Source organism: Ptychodera flava, unplaced genomic scaffold, assembly GCF_041260155.1.
Source record: "Ptychodera flava strain L36383 unplaced genomic scaffold, AS_Pfla_20210202 Scaffold_34__1_contigs__length_2629520_pilon, whole genome shotgun sequence".
Taxonomy (NCBI): domain Eukaryota; kingdom Metazoa; phylum Hemichordata; class Enteropneusta; family Ptychoderidae; genus Ptychodera; species Ptychodera flava.
The window spans coordinates 681,557-698,515 of NW_027248356.1; the positions used below are offsets into that span (position 1 = coordinate 681,557).

The following is a 16,959-nucleotide window of genomic DNA, read 5'->3' on the forward strand; positions in this document are numbered from 1 at the left end:
GATCAAGTCAGTCAAAACACTTTGTATTGAAAAAACTTCTCTATACTGTGTACTAAGCGAACTGTCCCTGCCTGTCTGTCTGAAAAACTTAAAGCAGTATTTTTTTATTTATACCACTCATTGCCTCGTGCCCATTGTTTCAACCATACTTCTTATTTTCTATAACCGACTCTGCCTCCGGGAAGTCTTTTGTTTGAAACTGTTTGGTGTTACAAAGCCTTTTGTTTGAAAGTGTGGGTTTACAATGTAAACCGCACACTTTTCTTGTAAACCCACACTTTTTGACTTCAAACTTTCAAGTGTATGTATAGGTGAACTGTTGATATAATGTGGAAACATTCTTTTCACTTGAAAAAAACATCAAAGAGCCGTGCTAGGATTCGAACCCGAGAGCTCTCGTTCAATGCGTCTCTACTGTCTCCATTACTCCACAAGGGAATTTCTGCTGATCGCTCGTCACAGATGTTATTTAGGTATTCAACACGAGTAAATGCGGATGTGACGTAATGCATGCGAACTAGAGCTACGATCTCGATTCTGACAGTGCCAAAAACACCCGAAAATTCGTGGTATAAGTCGGAAATACCACTCGTTGTCGTGGATTTACAATGGAAACCGTACAGTTGCGGTCAGAAGCTTGTAAATGTCACTCGGCCTACGGCCTCGTGACATTTACAAGCTTCTGACCGCAACTGTACGGTTTCCATTGTAAACCCACTCCAACTCGTGGTATTTCCTTTATAAAGACATATATACATATGGACACATGAACGCCACAAACCTACCATACAAACTCTGTTTGGCATATATACATATACAAAATATGAGCTCAAAAAACGACAAGGCTATATGAAGTCATTTAATTTGTCCTGTTGATCTGATTGATAGAAATCACACCATAAATTTAACCCACAATGCAATGCTATGACACAAAAGCACAAGACTGGGTTCACTAGCAATACAGGGTACATTTACCCATGATGCAATGTCCAACAAAAACCAGGCAATTCACCACTTTCAAGGTACACACTACTCACAATGCATTGGAATATCTCTGACCAAACTAATGTACCTCTATTCTGTACATTTCACCAAAATTCATTTCAATGTTCTCTACATGCACCACGGCAAGTTTTACTCCTGACAGTTTTGATGTCTATTCATCACACTTAACATGGCACAGAACATTTTACCCACAATGCAAAGTGCAGGTACAACTCAACAACACAGTTTACCCATGATGCAAAGTACATCTCAATAGCACAGAACATTCTACCATGATGCAATGTACTGGTACAACTCCATAGGTCAGAACATTTTACCCATGATGCAAATTTCAAACACAAGTCCTCCACACGGCATATTCTACTGATAATACAAAATCTTTGCTGAAGGACTCTGAAGTGAAAAGTTACCCAATAAGGAGTTGAGAGACCTAGCATTTGAAACTAGCAAATATGAACTGGTACACCAAGTAAGGAAATACTGTATTTTGAACTGATATCCTTGAGAGCTAATCTGTTGACATGACATCTGTACACATCAATGGAACAGCATGGACTCAGTCACAAAAACAGGGTTTGTGATGAGAGATATTTCAAAGAAACTAAACTACAGTTGGTAAATTACCTTCAGCACAGTCCATTAAACATCTTCTGTAAAACCCATTCCATCCCAGTATTGCAAACAGGTATCAGCCGTTTCTCTGACTAGCCTTCCACTCTTGAGCTTAGCCATGGAGGCAAGTCTGGTGATGTCTCTAACCAAGCTGTGGAGATACAACAGAATAACCATTGCATTTGAATTAAATTATTAAAAATATTTTTTGGTTATATGAACCCCGAATAGTCCTTTTAGTGTAAACACAGACAAACACCTGTATCATAACATTTTATCAAACATGGTAAGTGTTGCCATGGTCACTCAGACAATATAAAACCTGTTGTTAAGGAAATAACTGCTGACTTCTTTGTCCAGATATTCTGTCTTCTATCATGGCAGATCTTATCCTATATCTCTGACAGCTCTCACTACTGTAGACTTCAAAAAAGTAATGGTGAACTCTAGCAGTGCTGGAAATATGAGTATGTTACAAAATGCTAACATGGAAAAAAACTCATGTTGTCTCTACACACACTAAGATCTTAGCTTGTACAAGCACAGGCCCCTCCAAGGGGGTTACAGCTCAACATGATATGATAGAATCTGTACAATCACCACCAACAGGCTGAATTTAGAAATTAATTTTGAAAAACCAAACACTTGTATTGTAGATTGTTTTGAACTTGTACTTCTTATTTCTTCAATATCCTAGAGTCAAATAAATTACCTGGCATTGTGTAGTGAGTTGTTCTATCTCTATGACAGACCGGACAATCTACTAATAGTTTTGCTGTGGTTCTGGCACTACACTTGTGATTTGTAATGAAACACATACTGCATGGTTACTTATCCTAAGGTTTTATAATTTACAGACTCCTTCAGATGAGCCACTTTGTTAATGAGTCTGAATATATACAGAACTTGATTGCTCAGGAGATATTGCAAGGATGGTCAAGAGAGTGCCCCTATACCAATGTGGTGAGCAAAAGGTGTTGTACACAGACCCACAGTTTGGATAGCACATATTCTATTACCTGTTTTGATATTACGTAGGTGATTTTACTGATGACTTTGAGCCCTTGATTTAGGGGCACTGCAGTAGCACAAGATGCTTGCATGGTTGATATCCATGGTATCATAAGTATGGAGGATTATGTACGTATTACTGTAAATAATCTGGAATGAAGAGCATAACCCCTGCATACCTGAAATCCCTGTAGTATCTGCTGATGAAGACATCCTCTGTAAAATCCATTCCATCCCAGTATTGCAGACAGGTATCAGCCGTTTCTCTGACTAGCCTTCCACTCTTGAGCTTAGCCATGGAGGCAAGTCTGGTGATGTCTCTAACCCTGCAGATATATTGCTGTGGAGACAGAATAGAAACAACCATTGCATTAAATTAAATTATAAATCCAGAGTCTAAGATCTAAGTTAGTTCATACCTTGATATGGAAGACTTGCACTTTCTCTAAAGCTTACCTGAAGCAGAAAAAAGAACTGCAAATCCCTGTGTGTTTGGCCAGTAGGGGCAAAGTGCAAGTATTTGAGCATTGTTTGAAAGTGTTGACATTTGGAGAAGTTTTTATGTCCAAGGACACAGAATTTGAAAAGACAGGAGCTGCTGAGGAGAATTTACAAAACTGACTGAGTGGCTTGACAGTATCAGGGGTACAAAATGCTGGTAAGGATCATATCATAAATGTGTGTGCTTTTGTTAAACGCTTTGAACCCGGCTCGGACAGAAATGTCCGATGACGTCATAGAGTACCAGGGGTTAGGGTGCAAAGGGTTACAGAGAACGCCACATTAACCCGTCAAGCCATTAGCAAAATGCCTTGTAAAACAGAGAGTCATTTGGCCAGATAACAAGTAAATTGGCGGTCAACTTCAGTGGTCTGGTACAGCGATTGTAATACAAAAGTCAGCAGGAAGTCCAACTCTGGCCATAAATTGATACTGATACTACAGGCTGCGTAAACATCGCACAGTGGTACAAACCATTTCTCTCATGGTGTATCTTAAAATAAACTGAATCGAATGAAGAATAATTCACAATTGACACCGATTAAGATTACCCGCTGATTTTAGTGTTTGCAGTTGCTGTACCCAACCAGTGAAGTTGATCGCCAATTTATTTGTTATCTTGCCAAATGACTCAATGTCGCACTAGGCATTTTGCTAAATGGCTTGACGGGTTAATGTGGTGTTCTCTTAATAATCTGGAATGAAGAGCATAACCCCTGCATACCTGAAATCCCTGTAGTATCTGCTGATGAAGACATCATCTGTAAAATCCATTCCATCCCAGTATTGCAGACAGGTATCAGCCGTTTCTCTGACTAGCCTTCCACTCTTGAGCTTAGCCATGGAGGCAAGTCTGGTGATGTCTTTACCCTGCAGATACATTGCTGTGGAGACAGAATAGAAACAACCATTGCATTACATTAAATTATAAATCCAGAGTCTAAGATCTAAGTTAGTTCATACCTTGATATGGAAGACTTGCACTTTCTCTAAAGCTTACCTGAAGCAATCTTTCAATAATTATCTTACAAACTCAGGAATAGAAATCACAGTCAAACATGCAAATTTTGGTACAAGAGAGAGAAATTACGGAATATATACTGACATTTGAAATTCAAAATGACTACCATCCCTATTGGGAAAAAGCAAATTCCGGATTTTCAAAATCTTAATTTATCAGCTTAAAAATGAACAACAAAATTGCTAGGCCCAAAGGATATTGTAAACCACTTGAAAGTCTGAATATCTGTCCCTGAGGTACATTCTACTTGAAAGACAAAGTCACCCAATTTTCAAGTGTAGCAATATATCCAGTCTTTTGAAAACAATAATATATCAGTCTCCCATTTTTCAAGTGTAGCAATATATCCAGTCTATTGAAAACAATATATCATAGGCTTTTGCAATGCGATCATTCATGAAATTCTGTAAATGTTATGTACATTTAGTAAATATCAACTTGCCAATTTTTTTGAAAAAAAAATTGTACAGAAAATATTGCAGCTTGCCATTGATATGGGATGTGATAATTTTACTTGACACTGCTAAAAGTTTACTTCAAATTGATCAGTGATTTTGTGCTTCATAAAATCTCATTCAAAACAGGCCTTAGTACATTGTAGATCAAACGTACATCTTCACAATCACACATCAAAGGGGATTTGAAATAAAATCCAATACCTTTATTGTGTATCAACAATCAAAATAAAATGGTGAAACGATATACATGAGCCCTGCTGTTTTTCACTGTGGCACCCAGTATCAGCCAAACTGGAAGTCATGAAATGGTTACAATGTCATGTGAACTTTCAATAGCTTCAATATGAAAAGTATTAGCTGTCTACAAATGGTGAGGTTTGACTATTTCTGAAGTATTTCAGCATTTGGCTGAATCACCTTATGACACTGATTTTGTTCATTTTCACTGGAGCTGGTCTGTATACCTAATCAGACAAGGAGGGCCGGCACAACCCAAACAGATGAGTAAATAATTTTCAGAGCCCATAGCCGACAGTCTAGACGCACCAAAAAGGTTACATGCCAATGAGATGACATTTTAGTAAATCACATGTGTGCATAAATGTATGCATCTATCTAACAATTTATAGAGCCCCTAATATCCAAAGTTAGACAATGCTCGGTGCAAAGAGGCACTTTTGGTGATGAGGAGAATGAAAATGATCTTTGTAAGATGTAAGTATTTGAGCTTGTTTGCAAATGTTGACATTTGGAGAAGTTTTTATGTCCAAGGACACAGAGGATCATATCATAAATGTGTGTGCTTTGTTAATAATCTGGAATGAAGAGCATAACGCCTGCATACCTGAAATCCCTACAGTGCTGATAAAGACATCATCTGTAAAATCCATTCCATCCCAGTATTGCAGACAGGTATCAGCCGTTTCTCTGACTAGCCTTCCACTCTTGAGCTTAGCCATGGAGGCAAGTCTGGTGATGTCTTTACCCTGCAGATATATTGCTGTGGAGACAGAATAGAAACAACCATTGCATTACATTAAATTATAAATCCAGAGTCTAAGATCTAAGTTAGTTCATACCTTGATATGGAAGACTTGCACTTTCTCTAAAGCTTACCTGAAGCAATCTTTCAATAATTATCTTACAAACTCAGGAATAGAAATCACAGTCAAACATGCAAATTTTGGTACAAGAGAAAGAAATTACGGAATATGTACTGATATTTGAAATTCAAAATGACTACCATCCCTATTGGGAAAAAGCAAATTCCTGATTTTCAAAATCTTAATTTACTTTATCAGCTTAAAAATGAACACCAAAATTGCTAGGCCAAAAGGATATTGTAAACCACTTGAAAGTCTGAATATCTGTCCCTGAGGTACATTCTACTTGAAAGACAAAGTCACCCAATTTTCAAGTGTAGCAATATATCCAGTCTTTTGAAAACAATAATATATCAGTCTCCCATTTTTCAAGTGTAGCAATATATCCAGTCTATTGAAAACAATAATATATCATAGGCTTTTGCAATACGATCATTCATGAAATTCTGTAAATGTTATGTACATTTAGTAAATATCAACTTGCCAATTTTTCTGAAAAAAAAATTGTACAGAAAATATTGCAGCTTGCCATTGATATGGGATGTGATAATTTTACTTGACACTGCTAAAAGTTTACTTCAAATTGATCAGTGATTTTGTGCTTCATAAAATCTCATTCAAAACAGGCCTTAGTACATTGTAGATCAAACGTACATCTTCACAATCACACATCAAAGGGGATTTGAAATAAAATCCAATACCTTTATTGTGTATCAACAATCAAAATAAAATGGTGAAACGATATACATGAGCCCTGCTGTTTTTCACTGTGGCACCCAGTATCAGCCAAACTGGAAGTCATGAAATGGTTACAATGTCATGTGAACTTTCAATAGCTTCAATATGAAAAGTATTTGCTGTCTACAAATGGTGAGGTTTGACTATTTCTGAAGTATTTCAGCATTTGCCTGAATTACCTTATGGCACTGATTTTGTATTATTCTCACTGGAGCTGGTCTGTATACCTAATCAGACAAGGAGTGCCGGCACAACCCAAACAGATGAGTAAATAATTTTCAGAGCCAATAGCCAACAGTCTAGGTGCCCCAAAAAGGTGACAAGCCAAGCCTTTGTGTGAACAAGCCAATGGGATAACATTTTAGTAACCAACTTAGTAAATCACATGTGTGTTTGGCCAGAAGGAGCAAAATATTAGTGTTACAGTCATAAATGTATCTATCTAACAATTTATAGAGCCCTTAATATCCAAAGTTAGACAATGCTTAGTGCAAATTGGCACTTTAGGTGATGAGGAGAATGAAAATGATCTTTGTAAGATGCAAGTTTTTGAGCATTGTTTGCAAATGTTGACATTTGGAGAAGTTTTTATGTCCAAGGACAGACAGTTCAAAAAGACTGGAGCTGCTGAGGAGAATTTACAAAACTGACTTAAGTGGCTCGGCAGTATCAGGGGCACAAAATGCTGGTAAGGATCATATCATAAATGTGTGTGCTTTTGTTTATAATCTGGAATGAAGAGCATAACCCCTGCATACCTGAAATCCCTGTAGTATCTGCTGATGAAGACATCCTCTGTAAAATCCATTCCATCCCAGTATTGCAGACTGGTATCAGCCGTTTCTCTGACTAGCCTTCCACTCTTGAGCTTAGCCATGGAGGCAAGTCTGGTGATGTCTCTAACCTTGCAGATACATTGCTGTGGAGACAGAATAAAAGAAAACCACTAAACATGTTATAAATTTAAATTCAATGGAACAAAAACAGAGTTATTTTGCTGTATGTAGGTACATCCAGCCCATTGAAAACATTGAGAAAATAAGAAAGTTTCAGGATGAGAAAGATTAGAACCAGAATAGCTGTACTTCTTACATTTGGTTTTTTTTCATGAAAGATCATCAAACACCTCTAAAAATAACGATGATTTTCATCAACCATGTGAACACAACTCGAAGACAATGTTCAATATAATTATATGCACACACTGTAACAATAAAAGGTGCATTCGGAAAGATTCAGTTTTTAGTGCATTTTTCAAAACATTTTGGCCAGTATATTTGAGTCTTAAGGTTGTATGTATCTCAAAATTTGAAGACTTAAAACATTTGTTCAACTTTCCTAAAGTAAACTTTCAAATAATCTCTATCACATACATGAATAAAAATCAGGGGTCATGGTGCAAATTTGAATCAATGGAAAGAAATTGTGTTAAATTTATCAATATTTGAAATTATAAATGTCTGCCAATGTAAACATTCACACTTTTATTTGTTCATGAATATATACAAAAAGTTTCACAAATTAGTTGAGGATTTTGCCTTCATCAGTAGAATGGATCCTTGACTTCATCAACAGCAGATTAATTATTTATCTCAGATTCATTTTACAGCTATTGCAAACAGATTTCTAGATTCAGAAATGATGATGTGAAGAGAAAACACATGTCAACAATTTATGCCATGATTTAGCATACCATATCATTGAAAATATTTGGCTTGACCTTTGACCTATTTATGAGCATGAAGATGTGTAGAATATGCTGACAAGCTGAATCCTGGGTATTTTACATGTGGAGGGGGAAATTTGTACAGATTTACATCTTATTTCTTGTCACTTAATGCTGAATTATCTGGCAATTGCAAATGATGGTGTTATTACAATGAAAATACTTCTATGCTTAAATGCACCCATGGGTCATTTACATTAAGATGATATAAACCTTGAAAGAATATTGAGACAGTGTGATCATTTTATATTATGGTGTTTGTATTCAAATTATGTCAAATAATATATAGTTTGTATATTTTTTGGCGAAAGAATTTATGGCATAAAGTTTCCTGAGGTAAAATGTCTGTGAAAGTTATGCTTACCACGAATATTAAATTTTCCTTTTTTGGTTTTACTGACAACTGATTAAAATCGACCAAGCTCGCAAGACTCACAGAAAATCAAAAATGTGGACAAAACACCAAAATTTTGACAGTGATATCCTTTTATTACATGCCTTCATGTGAGTGTAAATCAGTGCACTGATTGGATTAGAATATCCAGGCAGTTTGCGGGGCTTAGTGAACGATGTACGGACCGGTTTTCATAGTAACCCAGTACGATGAAGCCCTTCAACGTTTCATTGTCATGGTACATGTAGACACTTAATGCTAGATGTAACATATCCATTTGCGCACCGCTATTTGTTAAAATCAGTTTGATGCTGGTTGATAATGGTAAAATTGTTTGAGAATGCCCAGCATGTAACTAAATGTTAACTGTGAAGGCATGTGATAAAAATATTATTACCTAAATACATGTACCCTTGCAGCAGGAGACAATATACCCTCCTGGTGTTGGGTAAACTGTCCGGCACATAATTAGAGGTTATTACCCAATATCGCCTGTTCCTGTGTCGTATCAGCATGAGTGTCATTTGTGCTGCGTCAGACACGAGACGAAGTCGAGTGTCTGACGCAGCACAAATGACACGAATGCTGATACGACACAAGGAACAGGCGATATTGGGTAATAACCGATTTATCATATACCCATGCCCATAATTTTAGGGAATTTTTACTAATAGAACGAAAAACCTTTAATTTTGAGGCTTTACTTTATTACGCCTTGCGCATAAATATCAGAATGTTTATGTGAACAGGCTTCATTCATAAAGTAGGCCTATACGACGAAGATGTCAACATCACGCGCGACATCGCTGCAAGTCGTCCATATCTCAATGAAACCCAAGAAGAAAGACACCGGGATACAAAAATCGTCATACAGAAGGAACATTTTAAGGTGCAATATGCTATTACAACTGTAACCGATCAAAAACTGCTCAGCTTTAAATCTATCCTGATTTCGATCGTCGTACGGCACTGAGCTCGCGCGGAGAGGGGACGCCATTTTGTTAGTTTACCTTTAGAGTTGCCATGTCAACAGTCATCGCGCGCGCGACATCGCTGTCACGCCACGCGCTCACTACCTGTTCGGTGGAGACCGTGCACAGTGCCGGCGCCGTGCGAACGGCAGAATGTTTGCTAGAACTTGACCAAAAAAATACCATGGGAAAACATTTCAAGACTCAACGTGATATTTCCGTATTTTGCAACCGTTAACCTGAAATACCCGTGTTCCTCGAAGCCCTTCAAGTTTTTACGTCGGCGACATCGCTTCGCAGGCGGGGAGCGGCAGCCATTTTGTTGTTTACGTTGTTTACCAACAAACTGCTAATGTAGTTCGGGAAAACTCTAAAACTGATGACGTTCATCGTGCATATCTCGACGTTTACCGTGAAATATCACTGCTGATATTTTACGGTGAACGTCACTAGGATGTAGCAATATGGGCATGGGTATATGATAAAATATATTCGTGCTACCTGAATCAGGCAATAATATAAAGTACTGACCTGATTTGATGTCGAAAACATGGGCACAGCACAGAAATTTAGAAGCTGATATGCTTGTACTGACCGGACTTGATGTGACCTGAGTAATGAATAAAATGCCCTTATTTATTTGTGTCTCTTGCATTAGAAAGTGTCCTTATTCTTTTGCCTTTGTTATGTAAATTAAACTGAGGAAGCGCCCTCACTGCTTGGAGTGTGGCAGCTGTTGCTTGTGTCTCAGTGTCTGCTAAGTCTGTTCCCTGTGCCATTTCTGCAGTGCTAGACGTCTTTGTCAAGATTCTGGTTACTTGACATCATACAGAGTCTATTGAATCATGGGACAATATCAAAATGGCTGTGTTTTAAGTAAATGCAGCCAGTAGCTGTAACTTTTGTCAATGTTTCACTGATCCTTGATTCATATATCAATTGCAAGTTTTTCTTCTGCTCTCCAAAACATGTTGAAACACCATTTCCTTTGCTTGTCAACCCACTGTCTACTGTTATTGTTTATGGTTGATTTCTACTCTGGAATAAAATTTACTTGTCAAGTTCAAGGTATTTTGAGAGCTGAACAAGCAAATACAGTTGATTAAAAAAATTAGGAAAAAATCATTGCAAATTAAAGCAACTGGCTTTTTAACACCAATCAATAACTTTTAGTATTAAACTTTTTTGCAGTATTTTGTTCTGTATCAACCACAGTTCCTTGGCATGTATAAACTAAACTAAGACTTGTACTCAGCTTATCAATACAATCTGTGCATTCATAAGCTGCATTGCTATTGGTAAATGCTGACTTTCAGTCAAGATTTGAATTCAGTCGTCAACAACAATGCACCTCACACATACATTACACTTTGTGAACCAGCCAAAAGTATTGGTGTTCATCCTGCTTAACCCTTTCACCACCATGGTTTGTATCAATCCTATTGTTTTCTATGGTAAAGTTGGACCTGTACAAAGGGAAATGGGGGGTGGGGGTGTGAAAGGGTAAAGGAATACATCACACCACTGTCATTTCTAAATGTAAGCAAGACAATAAAAAAAAGAAATCAGAGTCTCCAAGCATTGATGTTTACCTTTGGTATCAAGAGAAACACAGATCATAGATTTATTCAGATGCGGGGGCCCAACAACCACTGTTGGCGAGCAAGCATATCCAGTCTGCTTGAATCCTGTTGTTATCCACATCTTACCACCATTGGTGACGTAATCCCCACCTTTCTTGACTGCCGTGGTCTTCATGTCTTGCAAGTGAAATAAAAAAGAAAAAGTTAGGGGCTGCATTGAGTTTGTCTTTAATGATGTCTGTAATTGGTCAGTTTGCATGGAGTTTGCATTTAATGTTGTCTGTTATTAGTCTGTTTGCATGGAGTTTGCCTTTAATGTTGTCTGTGGTTGGTAAGTTTGCAAGGACTTTGCCTTTAATGTTGTCTGTGATTGTCTGTTTGCATGGAGTTTGCCTTAAATGTTGTCTGTTATTGGTCTGTTTGCATGGAGTTTGCTTTATTGTTGTCTGTGGTTGGTACGTTTGCAAGGACTTTGCCTTTAATGTTGTCTGTGATTGGTCTGTTTACATGGAGTTTGCCTTTAATGTTGTCTGTGATTGGTCTGTTTGCATGGAGTTTGCTTTTCATGTTGTCTGTGATTGGTCAGTTTGCATGGCATTTGCCTTTAATGTTGTCTGTGATTGGTCTGTTTGCATGGAGTGTGCCTTTAATGTTGTCTGTGATTGGTCTGTTTGCATGGAGTTTGGCTTTAATGTTGTCTGTGATTGGTCAGTTTGCATGGAGTTTGCTTTTCATGTTGTTTGTGATCGGTCAGTTTGCATGGCATTTGTCTTCATGTTGTCTGCTATTGGTCTGTTTGCATGGAGTGTGCCTTTAATGTTGTCTGTGATTGGTCTGTTTGCATGGAGTTTGGCTTTAATGTTGTCTGTAATTGGTCAGTTTGCATGGCATTTGCCTTTAATGTTGTCGGTGATTGGTCTTTTTGCATTGAGTTTGCATTTAATGCTGTCTGTAATTGGTCAGTTTGTTTAAACATTGTAAACACAAAATTTGATACAGCTTCATGGTTATTATTTCAGTTCAAAGTTAATACTGTGAAAAGTCACTTTGGAAGAATATCACATAATATCAGTACATTGTTTGAACCTGAAAGAACAGAACTATTTCAATTCTTCCTCAAAATTTGCCTCCAGGAAACTGTAAAAGATTCTCTTTCCAATCATCAGTAATAAAGAAATATCAGGTGTCACCATGCAAATTTGTGTAGTGGTGGAACAAACTAAGTAAAAGTAACAATCAAAGGATTACTTCCTGACCTCAAACCTGTACTGTATGATCATCTCATTAATACTCCTTAAAATTCAAATGGAAGCTATCCTTATGATAAATGCACAGTATCTGTAACTTTTGATGACTTTTTTCAGTTTTGTTTTCAACGTCAACTCAAGTTTCTTTGTTGTTCTACTCCAAAAGCATCTTGAATCACAATCTAGCTTGTCAACACAGCGTCTATAAATGTTTTTGTTGACATTTGAATTCTGATAGAGACTAGAATTATTGTTGTTGACAAAAAAATGCAGTACATGCAGAGTACAAGCTGAATATTTTGAATCTCGACATGCTTTGGGGAGTAGAACAAAAACAACTGTAGTTCTTTTGGCTTTAAACAAGGAAAGACAGAAAAAAAGTCAAAGGTTACAGCTACAAGCCCTTTAAATCCATGGGAAAATGAAATATTTGATTTTCACAAAATCAAGGTGAATACTTTATTTTCCTGACAAGTTTAAAATTGAGTCCTCACAAGTAGCATGTCAGCAAAGTATTGTAAAACTGTAGCAGTCCAAATTGAGGCACAATCTACCTTATGAGTGTGGATAACCCTTATCCCATCCATTGCTCTGTACATCATCATATAGTCTGGCAGAGACCCTGCGATTCGCGTTCTTTCCTGTTCATGCTGTTGGAACCACGCGCGCGCCCTTCAGAGACGCGACGCGAATCCCAGGGTCTGGACGTTCTTGCAAGCGACCGGTCGGATTTCTGCCTGATCCGGGTACTTTATAGAACTCCACACATCCATTAATCAAATAACAAATGACAAGTACTATAGCCAAATAAAATTAGAAATGAAAAATAAAACCATACCGCGTATATAGGTTTTACTAGCTACTAGTATATATTCTCTCCGCCCAGTTAGATAGGTGTTTCTTTTGAAGTCACAACCTTATGAATATTCATATACTTGCAACCGACAGTCGCTGTGTCTGGCAGCGCGTGGCGTTCGAATGCAGTCCCATCGTGGGCGCGCACAAAACAAGGCACAGCGACTGTGGAGAGTCTAATCATCATAGTACAAAAGGGTCATATGTACAAACTGTTGTGTCATTTTGTAATAGTAGCAGTCATAACATGAATGTGAAACATGGACCAATAAATGCTCAACAGTGGTCTTGGGCAAAGATTTCACATGGTTTTGAAATCTAGGCCATGTAAGTTATTCTCAGTCAGTTTCATCAAAAAATGTCAGTTATGATCTTCTTACACTGACATGACTGCATGTAGCAGTGCAATGGGGTTGGGTTAAACCATGCTGATGAATGGATTAATGGAAATGTGATAAACCTTACCTACTAGTTAATCAGAACCACTTCAAGTTTCACTTACTCCAAGACTGGCAACCATATCATCTTTGATGCTTGGCTCTAAAAACGTTTGCTTCAGTTCATCTGAATCAAAGCTAGAAAATAAATATGATTGCTCAGATATTACAACATGGACACATCATTATAATAGTGTTTGAAAATCGCTTTCGGTAAAGGGACAAAAACCGTCATCTTTCTACCGTGTTTTTCTCATTTTTGTCTCAAGACAGAACTCTGACAGATTAATCTACTGACTTAATATACAACCCTAGTTCCTTAAAGGAGATAGCCACTACCTTTAGATTCAAGAACCAGATAAAAGTTCATTAAAATATAAATATTCTTATATTGATAGAGTCTCATTTAAGTAATATGCGCCTCGAAAGTGAAAGATTTAAACTTTTACTCAAACTTTCCTCAGTGAAACTTTTGACCATTCTCTTGCCAAAGCAAGAAATTGCGTCACGGGTCAGCGTGCAAACTTGGTACTACAGAGATGAATTACCTAAGATTTCCTGATAATTGAAATTTAAAATGGCTGAAATCCCTGTGAAAACTCTTAGGGGAAAGACATAATTTTTGATTTTCAAAAAACTAAGACTGTGAAAACTTTTTCTTTCATCAAGAGTTTTAAAATGAGCCCCCAAAAGTGGTCTGTCAGCAGAGAATTGAAAAAATTTGAAAGCCGGAATTTCTGTCCCTGAGGCATGTTCTACCTTAACATTACAACATACTGTGCTGATAATGCAAATCAACAACCACACTGCAAGAAACCTGTTGATGGTGCACAGAGAGGAGACTATTTGTAACAAATATTTTACAGAAAATATGAGTTGGTGTACACTCTACAGCAGGACACCATTGCAGGAGTCATGACCGTTTTACTGAGCAATCACAGAAGGCATTGTAACATCAATATTCAATGAGCAAACACAGAAGGCATTGTAACATCAATATTCAATGAGCAAGCACAGAAGGCATTGTAACATCAATATTCAATGAGCAATCACAGAAGGCATTGTAACATCAATATTCAATGAGCAATCACAGAAGGCATTGTAACATCAATATTCAATGAGCAATCACAGAAGGCATTGTAACATCAATATTCAATGAGCAAACACAGAAGGCATTGTAACATCAATATTCAATGAGCAAGCACAGAAGGCATTGTAACATCAATATTCAATGAGCAAGCACAGAAGGCATTGTAACATCAATATTCAATGAGCAATCACAGAAGGCATTGTAACATCAATATTCAATGAGCAAGCACAGAAGGCATTGTAACATCAATATTCAATGAGCAAGCACAGAAGGCATTGTAACATCAATATTCAATGAGCAAGCACAGAAGGCATTGTAACATCAATATTCAATGAGCAATCACAGAAGGCATTGTAACATCAATATTCAATGAGCAAGCACAGAAGGCATTGTAACATCAATATTCAATGAGCAATCACAGAAGGCATTGTAACATCAATATTCAATGAGCAATCACAGAAGGCATTGTAACATCAATATTCAATGAGCAAGCACAGAAGGCATTGTAACATCAATATTCAATGAGCAAGCACAGAAGGCATTGTAACATCAATATTCAATGAGCAAGCACAGAAGGCATTGTAACATCAATATTCAATGAGCAAGCACAGAAGGCATTGTAACATCAATATTCAATGAGCAAGCACAGAAGGCATTGTAACATCAATATTCAATGAGCAATCACAGAAGGCATTGTAACATCAATATTCAATGAGCAAGCACAGAAGGCATTGTAACATCAATATTCAATGAGCAATCACAGAAGGCATTGTAACATCAATATTCAATGAGCAAGCACAGAAGGCATTGTAACATCAACATTCAATGAGCAAGCACAGAAGGCATTGTAACATCAATATTCAATGAGCAAGCACAGAAGGCATTGTAACATCAATATTCAATGAGCAAGCACAGAAGTGAAAATATAGATTTACCAGGAAAGCATTCACTGGCAATTTTCAGCAGTTGTTTTAAATCCCAATTGACATACCTTCCGTGGCGTTCAGATGTAAATATCTCCAAAAGAGTTACACTGAGCTACTCTTCAAAGAATGGAAAGTGTGTGTCTTCTTGTGACTTCATTTTGAAGTTGGTCATTGAAACATGCAAATCACTGTGCTGCTTTGCTCACAAGTTTTACGATAATACATGTCCTTTTCAAACGTATTGTTCGAGAATATACTATTAGCTTTCATTGATGTGTTTAAGATCATTCCAAAGTTGAGAAAACAGGTTTTCAAGTTTTACATAACACATGGGTGTAACGAAATGGGGTACAGCAGTGCATGGCTTTGAATCATGGGGAAGCATGCGGTCGTCTTTGTGTATAGATGTGTATACAGCCCTGGACTCATAGGCAGAACATGGGGCGGGCTGCTTATACTTTATACAAGGATGCCTGATTCCCTTCCTACCACCTTGGCATTTGGTGACTGAGTGTAAAAGTAGCCCATCCTACATTCCGCCCATGAGTCCAGGGCTAACATCTCTACCAGTGTCTTTGTGGAGTGACTGTGCATGTACACTGATTACTAGTATGTACCATTCTAGTTGTGATATTGAAAGTTGACATTTGTATTACAAGAAAAAACATTTTGCTACCAGTGTCAGTTTCAAAATGCTTGTTTTGGGGTTCAGTTTTGAATTTTTTGTTCAATGGTAAATTACAATTGTAAAATTTAAGTCTCAATCTTGTAATTTCAAGTTCAACACTGGATGTTTTCTGTGACATTTTTTGTTTATTAACATAGTGTTTGTTGACAGTGTTCCCAAGTTCATGGAGACATCAATGTGGAAAGTAGGATTGTTAGATGTCTCTGACTTCAGAGTGAACATGTCTTGAGTACTTATACATGCAAAACAAAGCTGATATCCAAAGTCTATTTTACCCCTCTTTCACTGGTGACACAAACACAAAAAAATAAACAAAAAGTAAATACTTTGTTGAAAGTGAACAAGGAGACAATACCTATTAAGACCTTGTGTTTCAACATCTGACTGCATACCAATTGACAGAGGCAATCCACCACATCAGATTCCATCAAACTCTTCCATAAATGCAACAGTGTAGGAGAAATCTGCACCTGTCCTGCCATATTCTGTTATAAATTAAAATACAAACATTATAGACTTAACATCAACACAATAATGACTACACAGACGTCTACAATGCTAAGTTTTCAGCCCATAAAAGGCAACTTTTGATC

The 16,959-nt window shown here is 37.3% G+C and overlaps 1 protein-coding gene across 1 annotated transcript in view; it reads right to left on the reverse strand.

Moving 5' to 3' along the window:
- LOC139127631 (uncharacterized) overlaps positions 1–16,959 on the reverse strand; it is a 31,445-nt gene that overhangs the window by 8,878 nt on the left and 5,608 nt on the right. The window contains exons 2-7 of the mRNA XM_070693548.1: positions 16,722–16,851; positions 13,691–13,800; positions 7,208–7,368; positions 5,453–5,608; positions 3,854–4,013; positions 1,630–1,768 (exon numbers count right to left, since the gene is read on the reverse strand). Coding sequence (XP_070549649.1) covers positions 1,645–1,768; positions 3,854–4,013; positions 5,453–5,608; positions 7,208–7,262 — 495 coding nt within the window. The 5' untranslated portion in view covers positions 7,263–7,368; positions 13,691–13,800; positions 16,722–16,851 and the 3' untranslated portion in view covers positions 1,630–1,644. The remainder of the gene's footprint in view (positions 1–1,629; positions 1,769–3,853; positions 4,014–5,452; positions 5,609–7,207; positions 7,369–13,690; positions 13,801–16,721; positions 16,852–16,959) is intronic.